Below are 12899 nucleotides of genomic sequence, written 5' to 3' on the forward strand. Positions count from 1 at the left end.
CTGGAATTTAATTCCAGAGAAGAGAAGATGGACATGTTGGAAAGAAGATCTGTGAGGATGATCAGAAAGTCAAGACCCCTTGGATCACACCCTTCCTTTATTGAATCCCTGCAGAACGTTCTTGGATCTGCCACGTTCTAGCTGTGTAGCCTCAGTCTACGTCCTTAACCTCTCGGTACCTCAGTTTCCTTGGGTGAAAATGGGGATAGTAATAAAACTACCTCACAGGGCTGTTGTGGAAATAGAATCTATAATATGTACAAAGAAATTGTATCAGAATGAGATCATGTATGTAAGGGAAGTGTTTATTCCTGGAACATGGTCAATTTTCAAAAATGGTAATCGTTCCATATGGGTACGCCCAAATATAACCTGCTCGAGAACAGGGCTAACGTTCTTTACACGTCTTTGAGCCAGGGGCTCCGTAAATGAAAGGTAATTCATAAATTCTTGATTTCAAAGGACCTGGCACTTCTTTTTCAACTTGAGCTCAATCACCAGCTTCCATGGGTCTTTCCTGTCCTGCTGTCCAGTCCTTCCAGGCCTTCATCAGAACAGCACTAACACGGGCAGGCACACCGGGACGGACGTGAGCGGCATCAGTCTGCAAGACATCCTTCATCAGTCCTGCCGTGCTCGCTCTCTTATATCGTGATGCTTGAGTTAGGTGTGTTCCCAAACCTATTCATGCCAGCTGTGCTTTACACTGTAATGATGTGATTGAGTGAACTATTAGTTAAACCAATGAAATAGGATTGAAATATGAACCTAGTAAAACTAAACTGAATGCTTTGGAGAGACTTCATAAAGGTGAGTTGTCACCCCATCCTCAAAATGCCACTGAATTAGATGTGATCAAGACTACTGTAAAAGATTGGGGGGGGGTGTCCTTGAGGATTCTACATTCACATTGAAAGTGTCCAGGGTCTCACTCCACATTAAAGAAACCCAAAACTGGAACTCCTCAGTTGGTTTATATAAGGAAAATGAAGGAGAACTCTAAAAGAGGTTTCTCAATGGAAAAGCCTTGGCTCAGGGTCTAAAGACTGGTGAATGTGGCCGGGCATGATGGCTCACGCCTGTAATCCTAGCACTTTGGGAAGCCAAGATGGGAGCATTGCTTGAAGCCAGGAATTCGAGACCAGCCTGAGCAACACAGCAAGATCCCATCTCTACAAAAACTACAGAAGTTAGCCAGGTGTGGTGCCACATGCCTGTAGTCCCAGCTACTCAGGAGGCTGAGGCAGGATAATTGCTTGAACTCAGAGGTTTGAGGTTGTAGTGAGCTATGATGATGCCACTGCACTCTAGCCTGGGCAACAAAGTGAGACCCTGTGTCAAAAAAAAAAAAAATGGCAAATGTGTTTTGAGTTGACATACAGCATTTAAGGGCTGGATGTCATTTTTATTTCTCCTTTCAATGAACTCTAACTTGAAGTTAGAACCCTAACTTGAAGACTGAGCAAAGGCTCAGAGCCCTCTCCCTCCCTCCCCGACGCCACAGTGCCCAGGAAGGGGACCTCTCACGTGGGCGGTGCAGCGAGGACCCAAGGCCTCGCATACCTAGGATCTGTGCAGGGTGTCTCAGCCCGACCAGCCGACCGGTGGGTGGGAGGGGATGAGGCTGGAGTGGGCGGGGTGGCGGCCACAAGCCCACCGGCTTTCCTAGGAGGAAAAGTCCCAGGGAGAGTTCAGAACGTAGAGGTGGCACACCCGGAGCTCTAGCCAGCGTGGCGCGTTGCACGTGTTTACATCAAACACAGAAGGCTTACAGTTTGCGTCATCGGGAACTGATAATAAAAGCCCGAGTGTGAGGACTCTGGTAAATGCGAGGCCTGCCTTTAGCACTGTTTTGGAGCAAGCCCCACAGAGGCCTTCCCTTTTGTTAGCAGTAACAGCCGACTGCAATTGAGCGCTATGTGCCAGGCATGTTCTAAACCCTCTAAAAGCATTAACTCATTTAATCTTCATAACAACCCTCTGAGGCACCTGCTAAAATCATCCCCATTTTACAGATGAGAAAACGGAGACTCAGAAGTGCAGAGGCGGTTTCCTAAAGACCAGCAACAGAATGGGCACATTTTTGCAAAGCCAGGTGTTTGGTTCACAACGATCCTCAAACACTGGTGCACCTCAAAATCTTGGGGGCTGGGGGTGGAAGGATGAGTGTTTGCTTTAAATTCAGATTTGACCCGGACCTACCACTGTCTGGTTTTGGGAGACTGTGGTAAGGCCTGAAAATCTGCAATTGAACAGGCTTCTCGGTGATTTTGAAGCAGCTGGTCTGCAGTTGGTACTTGGAGTCTCACGGTGGCAGGCTACAGGGGCAAAGAAAGAGTGTGGGTAGGTGAGAGCCCATGGACAGTGTGCCTATTAAAAGAACGCCAATAGGCCTCTACTGCAGGCCCTACAAAAGTAGGCCCTTATCCTCGGAGGCGCCACCTCTTCCGGGTTCCCAGCATGGCGCGGCCTAGCGCCCCCCGGGCCCCTAGGAACGAGGCGCTGCGATCCCACCCCAGGCCGCGGGGGGCGCCATTCCGCTTCGTTCCGACTGGAACGGGGCACCGGCATCTTTCTGCGCTTGCGCGGCAAGGCAGCCTACTTCCGGTCCTGCGTGCTCGGTGCGTGAGTCCGTGCGGCGCCGGTAGGGAAGCAGGGGCTGTAGTTTTCGCCGACTCCGAAGGCCCCCCCCCGACCACCTGGGACCCTTCCCTCCTGTGTCGCGGAGCCGCGCGGCATCCCAGCGCTCTGTACGTAAACTCTCACCTGTCCATTTTTCTCCAACCCGAACATTCCTCTCTCAGCCTCAAGGACCCGGGGCCGTCCTCCCTGCGACCCCTGTGGTCAGGCAAGCGCTGCCCGCGCACATCTTACTCTGTGACGCTCAGGCCGCTCCCACGCCCCATTCCCCCTCAGTCGCCTTCTTCCGAGGCCACCTCTATAGAGCACTTGCACAGGGATGGGGAGGAGCGTCTTGGATGGAGAATGGGCCCCTGGACCCCAGTGAGTGCCCGCCTTCACTCCTCTCCCACTCTTTGCAGTCACCATGAAGTTCAATCCCTTCGTGACTTCGGACCGAAGCAAAAACCGCAAACGCCACTTCAATGCCCCCTCGCACGTGCGCAGGAAGATCATGTCGTCCCCGCTCTCCAAGGAGCTGCGGCAGAAGTACAATGTTCGCTCCATGCCCATCCGCAAGGACGATGAAGTCCAGGTGCGTCTTCCTCCGGCTCTACGTAACCAGATTCGTGGTGCTCGGGTACCGCCTTTGCCTGAGAACGTGGCGTGTACTTGGTGGTGGAAGAGTCACAGACTCATATGCCTCAGCACCGTGGCAAGTAGTGTGACCTTTCAGGTGTGTTAGGCTGGAGATGGGGTCCAGAGCCACCAGAGGGTGCCAGCACTGCTTCAGAGCATTCCCTTCTTTAACAGTAGTAGTAAAGACTGTGTATATGTATGCGCATGTAGTACTCCAGCCAAGCAAAGATCAGCTTTTGATTTAGTTCCGTGGCTGCCAGCTTGCCAAGTATTGTTCAGGGTGGCTCTTTCAACCAGACTTAGCAAAGGAAAGTGCAACAGTGAGAGTAGTGTTTTAGTATCTTTGGGTTTAGTGGAGTTGATGGATAGGGATTTTGGGGAGCCGGGCATGTGATGGTACTGGATTTGGCAGCAAATCAGAGGTGCAAAATTATGAAAGTACGGCCCATGTGAGAAAGTGCAAGCCCTCTGTTCTCTGTGACTGGAGCTTAGGATGTGTGGGAGGGGGAAGGACTTGGGTGCAAGTGAACAAAGCAAGGGCTAGATTCACTTGCTTGAAGGAATATTTATTGCGCTCTTACCAGACATTGTTCTAGACACTAGCAGTGAACAAGACTGACACAGTGGACTTTGTTCTCATGGGGCTTACATTTTAGAACAGGGTTTCCCAACCTCAGCACCATTAACATTTTGGACCGAATAATTGTGAAGGAGCCGTCCTGTGCGTTGTGGAATGTTTAGCAGCATGCTTGGCCTTTCCCTACTAGATGCCAATAGCACTCCTCCCCCCCACCCACTTCACGGTTCTGACAAGCAAAAATATTTGCAGATATTATCATATGTCACCTGGCGGTCAGAATCAACTCTCCTTCCCCCCGTTGAGAACAATTGTTTTAGAGAATGAGTTAAGAAAAAGTGATGAAGTTTGGTGTCTCATCTGAGACACTGGGACTCTCTGAAGGTTTGAGGGACATGTTGAGGGAAAGATTTGAAACGGGATGAGTTAGGCTGAGAGTGTAACAGGAATAGAGTGGAAAGAGTAGTTCAGAGGTTTGATCAACAATTTCAACCTCTTCTCTCTTGGATCCTTCCCATCTGAATATTCTAGAATGGGGGAATTGTAAATACGTATAGAGGTAAGGTAGGCAAATTAAATTAGGGAAGTGACGCCTGTAATCCTAGCACTCTGGGAGGCCGAGGCGGGCGGATTGTTTGAGCTCAGGAGTTCGAGACCAGCCTGAGCAAGAGCGAGACACTGTCTCTACTAAAAATAGAAAGAAATTATATGGACAGCTAAAATATATATAGAAAAATTAGCCAGGCATGGTGGCACATGCTTGTAGTCCCAGCTACTTGGGAGGCTGAGGCAGAAGGATCACTTGAGCCCAGGAGTTTGAAGTTGCTGTGAGCTAGGCTGATGCCACGCACTCTAGCCCGGGCAACAGAGTGAGACTCTGTCTCAAAAATAAGTAAATAAATAAATAAATTAGGGAAGTGAACTGATAAGAAAATGGCAAACTGGAAAGCTCGTGGTACATTTAAAGGAAATAATCACGTACTTTTAGCCTGCTGCTGTCATGGGGAAATGCAGGCTCATCCTTGTCAGATTCTTGGATTTTCAAAGAGAACTGGAAAATTTGGATTAATCTCCTTCCAGCTACTACTTCCTGTTCCCTGTTCAAACCCAAGCTGTTTAAGAGTTACGTGCACTTCTTCACCTCCAATTATTCGTGGATGCTTTTCAGTCTGATCCCTGTCCTCACTACATTGTACAAATTGCTTTGGCTGAGATCACCAATAGATAATGTCTATTCTCAGAGCTTTAAATGCCGGTTGTATGCTAACCACTCCCTTTTATATCCTAGTCCAGCCACTTTTCCTGAGCACAGACCTCTGTCTGTACCTGTTGAACATCTCTACTTAGATATCTCATTGACACCTCAAGCTTCTCGCCGAAGAGTACTGTTGATCCTAACACTCCCGCTGCCTCTAGTGTCTGATTCTCCTCTCGTCTTACACATTTGTGCATTGCATATGCCATAAACCTTTCATTATCTTTAATAACTCTCCTTCACTCCCCCTTCTAATCTACCACAAAGTTGATTCTACCTCCATAGTAAGTCTTGAACCTATTTCCAGTTCAGTTCAAGGCAGCATCCAGTTTCCACTCTTACCCTTGTCCATTCTCCACAGTGTGGCATTATTTGCAAATCAGGTTCTACGTAAAACCTACCAATGGTGCTTGACGTACTTGTAAAATCTAAAATCATTGATTACAAGGTTCTGTGTTATCTAATCCTAGTCTACCCCAACCTCATCTCCTGCTACTCACCCCACATGCTCTATACTTTAGCCATACTAGCCTTCTCAGGTCTTCAAATACACCTTGATCTTTTCTCCCCTTGGTTTCTTCCCCAGAATGTTCCCTCTGCCTGGAGTTCCCTTCCTTCTCCCTTGTACCCGGCTAATGCCTCATTTTTCAGGTTTTATCTTAAATGTCAGTTCCTCTGAGAAGCCTTCCCAGGCCCTTTAATCAATATTATAGTATCCTTTATCTTTCCTTCATAGCAATGAACATAATTTGAGATCATTTATTTTTAACTAAACTATAATTTACATACAACAAAATACACAGGTTCGTTTTGGCAGATATAAAATCAGGTTGCTATTGCCCTAATTATGACAGAGACTATTTATCATCCCAGTAAGTTGCCATGTGCCCTATGCCTGTTAGTGATCATATATTTGTATATTTACTTGTTAACTGCTTACTAGCCATTAGACTAAGCTCTACGAAGCCAGAGAGCTTGTCTTGTACTTGTTGCCTAACCTCAATGCAGAGCCTGGCACTTAGTGGGGGTAGGGTTCAGTCAATATTTGTTGAATGAATGAAAAAATTACTGACTAGATGGTGGAAGATGAGATAAAGGAGGGCAAGGGAGAAGGAGCTGCCATTTTTGAATGCCTAAGAGGTATGAATTGTTTCCTTCAAAGGCCATACTAGATAAACACTGCTCCACCAGGAGCATAAAATAGCCTCAGTTGGGTTTGTAAGAACTGCCTCTTCTCTCTTGGGATCTGAATTTCGCTTACCTTCCTTTTTCTCTAAGTAGGTGACAGTTCCTCTTACTTTACCGAGAAAATTAAAACTATCAGCCAGGAACTTTCTGAACTCCTGGCTCCATACCCACTGGCTTACCTGTAGTTCTACTCCTCTTGTCCTCGTTCTGCCCTGTTACAATAAAAGAGATTTCCATATTTTTGTTTAAACCTGATCTATCACTATGTGCTGCAGTCCTCTTGTCTCTCCTCTTGGAGATCTTTCTGTCCATTATCCCTTTTCTGTATAGTTCTTTTACCCTCTTTCTCCATACTTGCTTTTTTCCATGAGCATTTAAACACATTCATGTTTTCTTTTCTTTAAAAATAAAAGGCTGGGTGCAATGGCTCATGCTTGTAATCCTAGCACTCTGAGAGGCTGAAGTGAGAGGGTCGCTTGAGGTTAGGAGTTCGAGACCAGCCTAAGCAAGAACAAGACCCCATCTCCACAAAAAATAGAAAAATTAGTGGGGCGTGGTGGTGCACGCCTGTAGTCCCAGCTACTCGGGAGGCTGAGGCAGGAGGATCACTTGAGCCCAGGATGATGATACCACTTTACTGCAGCCAGAGCGAGACTCTGTCTCAAATAAGTAAGGTAAGTAAGTAAAGTTCCTTTAATTTCACAATTTCACATCCCCCTGGAACAACTGTCTTCCCTCTCCGGAGCCACACTGCTTAGGAGCATATTCTCACGTTCACCTCCCCAGAGTATTCTTTGCCTTACTGTAAATGGCTTCCATTCCAGCACTTCACTGGAAGCATCCCAGCCACAGCCATTAGTGACCAGTTTGTTGTCAAAGCTGTTAAATACTTTATCTTTCCTGTATTTGATGGTTCCACAGCATTTGACATTCTTATCTTGGCTACTGTAACACCACACTCCCACGGTTTCTTGTTCTTTCTGACCACATCACCCTCTTATGAGCTCTTCCAAAATGTTGGTTTTTCTCATATTTCTGTATTCTGCCCTTTTCTCATATTGAAGCAAAATGAGGCTTCAGAGTGCATCTCTGAATGACTCCCACGTCTCTTGCTGGCCCAGTTGGCCTTCCAGCTGTGTATGGAACTCTCTGTTAGAATGTCCCTAGATTCCTCAAATTCATCATGTTCCAAACTAAAGTGTTTCCTCCTAACATCTGTTTACTCCCCTGTGTTCCCTGCCTGTGGGAAGGCATATCCATCCTTCGGGTTGCCCAGGCCAGACTCCGAGTATCACCCTTGCTCCCTCACCCTCACCTTTCCAGTCTAGTTGATTTGGTCATATCCCATCTCCCTCCTCACTGGGTCTACAGGTTGTCTTGTTCCTTTGGACTTGTTTTTTTTAACATCTTTCTTTAATCTCGATGCTAGTTAACAGGGGATTTTTCACAGACTTCTTCAAGGTGTGTCCTGAGAGTCTCTGGTCATGCAGAGTGTGGTAGATTTTTCAATGAGGCATGGCTGTCCTCTTTTCAAACCAAAAACTGCCTTGGAAAATGAGCTGAACAATCTAGGTAGATATTTTAGGAGTATTGGGATTCTCTAGTTCTTTATATCTGTTATTTCCTCTAAGCTTATGAATCAGTGTCACATTGTACCTGCTATTTAGCAGGCCACTGCCTTTGGGGAAGCCACGATCTAGTTGGTTTTTGAATAGAGTGGATTTTTAGTCCAGGGAACTGTCCACAAGATTTTAATTTAAATTTTTTTTTATTTTTTTCCTGACTATAAAATATTTGTATTAATTGTAGAAATCTCAAAATTGAGAAGAATATAAATTTCAGAAATCGTCATCTGTAATCCTCCTTCCTGCCTAATGGCAGCCATTATCAGTATTTCCATCCCCTCATGTTACATGCTGTGTAAATGAACCGTGTGTACGTACATGTTGAGCATCCCAGAATCTGAAACGCTCTAAAATTCAGAACTTTTTGAGTATCAACATGATACTCCAAGGAAATGCTTATTGGAACATTTTGGATTTCAGATTTTTGGATTTGGGGTGCTCAACTGGTAATGCATAATATTCCAAAATCCAAAATCTGAAACATTTCTGGTCCCAAGTGTTTCAGATAAGGGTTACTCAACTATATATACACATACACACACACGTGTATGTATATAAAATTCAGAGGATATTCTGTATGTACTTTTGTATTCACTTTTTTTTTCTAACGCTCATATCTTGAACATTTTCCTAGGTCATAAAGTATTTTTTGAAGACAAATATTTTAAATGGTTGCATAGTGGTCTCAGTATAATTTAACTGTTCTTCTCTATATTGTTGTTGAAAATAATTGCTTTTTTTTTAATTCTCAGGACTACTTCTGTGATGACCATCCTAATTTAAGGAATTTTTTTTTGTTCTTCATGTAAGAGAGAAAATTCAGGTGAAAAATTTCCACCTGACCTTGTATAACACAATGCAAATTTATACCACAAATATAGCTGACATTTGCGGCTAGGCACCATGGCCCATGTCTGTAATCCTAGCATTCTGAAGGCCGAGGCAAGAGGATTGCTTGAGCTCAGGAGTTCGAGACCAGCCTGAGCAAGAGTAAGACCTCATCTCTACTAAAAGTAGAAAAATTAGCCAGGTATCATGGTACACACCTGTAGTCCCAGCTACTCGGGAGGCTGAAGGGGAGGACTGCTTGAGCCCAGGAGTTTGAGGTTGCAGTGAGCTATGATGACACCACTGCCTTCTACCCAGAGCAACAGAGCGAGAGACTCTCAAAAAAAAAAAAAAAAGAAATAGCTGACATTTGATAGCAGGATTAGTCTGGTTTTGTACAAGAAGTTGTATGTTTAGCCTAAGGGTTCATGATTATTAGCTTCCTCATGACCATGCATTAGAAATGGGTAGAAAATATTTTTTGTATTTTTTTCTTAGGTGGTTCGAGGACACTACAAAGGTCAACAAATCGGCAAGGTAGTCCAGGTGTACAGAAAGAAATATGTCATCTACATTGAGCGGGTGCAGCGTGAGAAGGCTAATGGCACAACTGTCCACGTGGGCATTCACCCGAGCAAGGTATGCTCCAGAACTGAGTGGTGGTAGCAGCCATATAGTGTAGCATTACTGTTACCTGTACCACTGTGGGGTGGCCGAGATAAGGACTTCCAGGGGTAGGCCAGGCAGGCTCGATCGATTCGGCGGCTTGATGTCATCAAGGATCCAGATTCTCTTCTTGTCTGTTTTGCCATCCTTGGTAATAGCTCAGTCTTCAAACTAGTGGCACTTCTCCACTAGGTAATATTCAGATAGAAAAGAGAGTATCTTGCCAGCCAAGGGATGATGAACAAATTTTCCCAACCCAAATGATATTTCATATCACTAACTATGTAAATGTTCTCCTGAGGTCCTCAGGAGTTAGAAGGTGGGAGGTTGGATAGCAGAAGGAGCCCAAACTGCTATTGTCCAAAGGAAGCTTTACTGTACCGGATGATTGTGGTTATAAGTCCTTTTCCGTTCACAACCAGTCTGAGCAACATAGCAAGACACTCCGCCCCTGTCTCTAGAAAAAAATTAAAAACTAGCCAAGTGTGGTGGTGTGTGCTTGTAGCCCCAGCTACTTGGAAGGCTAAGGTGGGAAGATCATTTGAGCCCAGGAGTTCAAGGTTACAGTGATCTGTGATCATACCACTGTACTCCAGTCTGGGTGAGAGAGCGAGAGCCTGTCTCTTTAAAAAAAAAAAAAAAAAAGAGCCCTTTCCACTTACAAAATAAGTAAATAAAGACCTATTTTCTCACTTCCACAGGTGGTTATCACCAGGCTGAAACTGGACAAAGATCGGAAAAAAATTCTTGAACGCAAAGCCAAGTCTCGACAAGTTGGAAAAGAGAAAGGCAAATACAAGGAAGAACTTATTGAGAAAATGCAAGAATGAATATAATCTTTATGCAACCATGGTTTAACTGTAGGTTTTTAGCCTAGTGTGTGTTTCTTTGGAACTGTTCAAAAATATCTCTGGAACATTCCATTTCCCTCCTGTTTTGTTGTTGACCTGGGAGTCTGTAAGTCTACTTTTGCAATTTTGATTAATTTATGAATAAAAATTGGAAATGTTTCCTAATTCCAAATAGTATTTGCATTGTTTGTAAATAAAATCCATCTTATTCCCCTTTGCCAGTCTTTCGTGTTTATTGTGTTTAACGTGGGGAGCAGGAGCAGCAAAATAGCAGTGGTGGAGTCAAGAGGCCCCGCTCTGCCTGGCCCCTTGCTCTGGTGCGGTGGAAAGGGCAGGGCTCCAGTCCCTGACGCAGGGTTTGTACACTCACCACGGGCCCCACGGAGTGTGTGCCGCTTTGCACTCGTGTCTCTCAGGCTTGACACATTGTTCTCTGGCCTCCTGACTTGTATTTCGCCAGCTTTCTCTCCCTCATGCACCAGCGAAACCAAATCCTGTGCAGCTCCCCTACCAGGCTCCTCTTCTCAAGGTCTTGACTTTGCAAGTGCTGTTTCCATGTGACTAAAATGCCCTTTTCTTATGGAGCTGAGAAAAGTGTGTGGGCAAGATTTGACTCACAGATTTTGTTGGTCCTTTATTTTTATAATTAAAAAAAATTCCAACATTTAAAACGTGGGAGAATCCACAGATTCTACCTGCTTTCCCTGGCTGCGTAGGGCCCTGTGCCTGCACAGCATCGGGTGGAGCCGAGGGGCTGGCTGCTCCCTATCCCACCTGCTCCACTCCTGTGCTTGGCATCTGAGTTTCAGGTCTGTCTGCTCATTCTTCAAGATGTAGCTCGAGGGCCACATCCAAAATCTTTCCCTGCCCCTGTGAAAAATAATCTGTTGATTAAAATATATCAAATAGCCTTTTATGTCTTTCCAGTAACAGCCAATCTGACATAACTGGATTTTCTTTATAAATGTTGATTGAATCGGTGGTTTTCCATTTTGACTGCTAAAGTGAACTTAGCAGTCCAAATCACAAGCAGCATAAAAGATGAGGTCAAGACTTGAACCTCGAACTGATGGCATCAAAGGTCATTCACTTCCCACTTCAGCCAGCTGTCTCTGGTGTTCCTTCCTTTACTCTGTCAGCCTTTTATTGGACTCTGATAAGGGTCCGGACGTTTGTGTGGAACAGACAAGGACCTGCCTGTTTGCAGCAGTAATGCTGCTTAGCGGGAAAACCATCACCAGCTACCGAGGTCTAATCCCAGCTCTGCCACTGGGTGGTCGTCAACCTTTGAGCAAGTTACTGATCTCTGGGCTTCTATTTTCTCAGTAGTAAAACATGATAATACCTACTCTGCCTTCCTATTTCATGGAAAATGGAAAGATAAAACCCCAAGATCAAATGGGATATTTTTGAGCATACTTTGGAAGCTGTGAGTATACAAATGTTAATATCACTACATTGTTCAGGTTACTTGTATTTCCAATTCTGACAATGACTCTGCACTCGAAGAGGCAATGTTTTTTCACGAACAATCAGATCACAACCTACAGAACTCAAGATGTGTTCCATGAGTTGGCATTGGTTTAAGGGTAGACAGAATGATATTGTCCTGGCTCCAAATCTTTTTGGAGTCAAAAATATTTGGATTCAAATCCTGCTTTTTGGGGGGGGGTCACTTTTATTTCCCTCTGTCTTCCTACATATGTAAAAAGCTAGAAATGCTTATCTTCAAGGTTATGAAAACTGAAGTAGCAGTCTACTAGACTCACCTGCTCCTGGGTGCTTGTTAATATTAGCCAGCACCCTCTTGCCTAGAGATTCTGTGATGTAGTAGGCCCAAAGTGAGATATGTACATGTGTATTTCTCACATGGACCTTGTGTAATTCTTACAACTGGGTAAATTTGGAAAACTGGATCAGGACAAATGTAAAGTATATACACAGCGTATAAAATAGAGTAGGTGCCCACCACACGGCAGCTATGTAATTATTAACATGCTGTAATTATTAACCAGTAAATTCTGTAGTTTGTATTTTCCAATTTGAGTTTTGTCTTTATTCTCAACCAACACATGTTCTAGGACTCCAAAAATTACCAGATTTCATACTAGATTAAACTTATAGCTCCTTACTGTATATTCTGATACCCGGTCTGAGCTCTAGGCTCCAGCCATTACTTTCATCAGTAAATTTAAATTATAGTATCTCCTAGGAATTAGAGTTGGCTTGTTTTTAGCAACTTATTCCAATATAGATGTTAGATAAGAGCTTTGAGAGCTGTGATCCTCCCACAGGCATCCAAATCATACCAGACTGCTTATGCTGAGCCAAGTGAATAACAGTGCATGATCAAGAATAGGAACTTGGCCTCAATTTGAGTTCTAATCCCAGCTCTGTCAGTTCCTAGCTGTGTGACCTCGGGCAAATTGCTTAACTTCTCTGGCCCTTAGTTTTGTCATTTATAAAACAGAGATAAAACTAGTACCTACCTCCTAGAGTTGTCAGACTTATCACTTGAGATATTGTGTGTAAAGCACAGGGCACTCAGGAAATTTTAGCGATTGTCTTTTAGAGGAGATTGGCACTGGGTTCGTTCACAGGAGCAGAGGGAAAAGTTTTTCTCTAGAGAGTTCTGACAAATGCTGTTTCTA

The 12899-nt window shown here is 44.6% G+C and overlaps 1 protein-coding gene across 1 annotated transcript; it reads left to right on the top strand.

Moving 5' to 3' along the window:
* Positions 1 to 2594: 2594 nt before the first annotated feature.
* On the top strand, positions 2595 to 10465 carry RPL26L1 (ribosomal protein L26 like 1). The gene is made up of 4 exons (XM_045551161.1): positions 2595 to 2750; positions 3042 to 3214; positions 9230 to 9370; positions 10099 to 10465. The coding sequence occupies exons 2-4, from the start codon at positions 3047 to 3049 to the stop codon at positions 10225 to 10227; spliced, it is 438 nt and encodes a 145-aa protein (XP_045407117.1). The 5' UTR covers positions 2595 to 2750; positions 3042 to 3046; the 3' UTR covers positions 10228 to 10465.
* The last annotated feature ends 2434 nt before the right edge of the window (positions 10466 to 12899 follow it).

This window comes from Lemur catta, chromosome 5 (assembly GCF_020740605.2).
Source record: "Lemur catta isolate mLemCat1 chromosome 5, mLemCat1.pri, whole genome shotgun sequence".
NCBI classification, from domain to species: Eukaryota; Metazoa; Chordata; class Mammalia; order Primates; family Lemuridae; genus Lemur; species Lemur catta.

Excerpts from the sequence above, each read along its gene's own strand:
- RPL26L1 (XM_045551161.1), top strand. The coding sequence starts at position 3,047 with ATGAAGTTCAATCCCTTCGTGACTTCGGACCGAAGCAAAAACCGCAAA. Across the intron at positions 3,215-9,229 it reads GCAAGGACGATGAAGTCCAG|GTGGTTCGAGGACACTACAA; the intron begins GTGCGTCTTCCT and ends TTTTTTTCTTAG. Across the intron at positions 9,371-10,098 it reads TGGGCATTCACCCGAGCAAG|GTGGTTATCACCAGGCTGAA; the intron begins GTATGCTCCAGA and ends TCACTTCCACAG.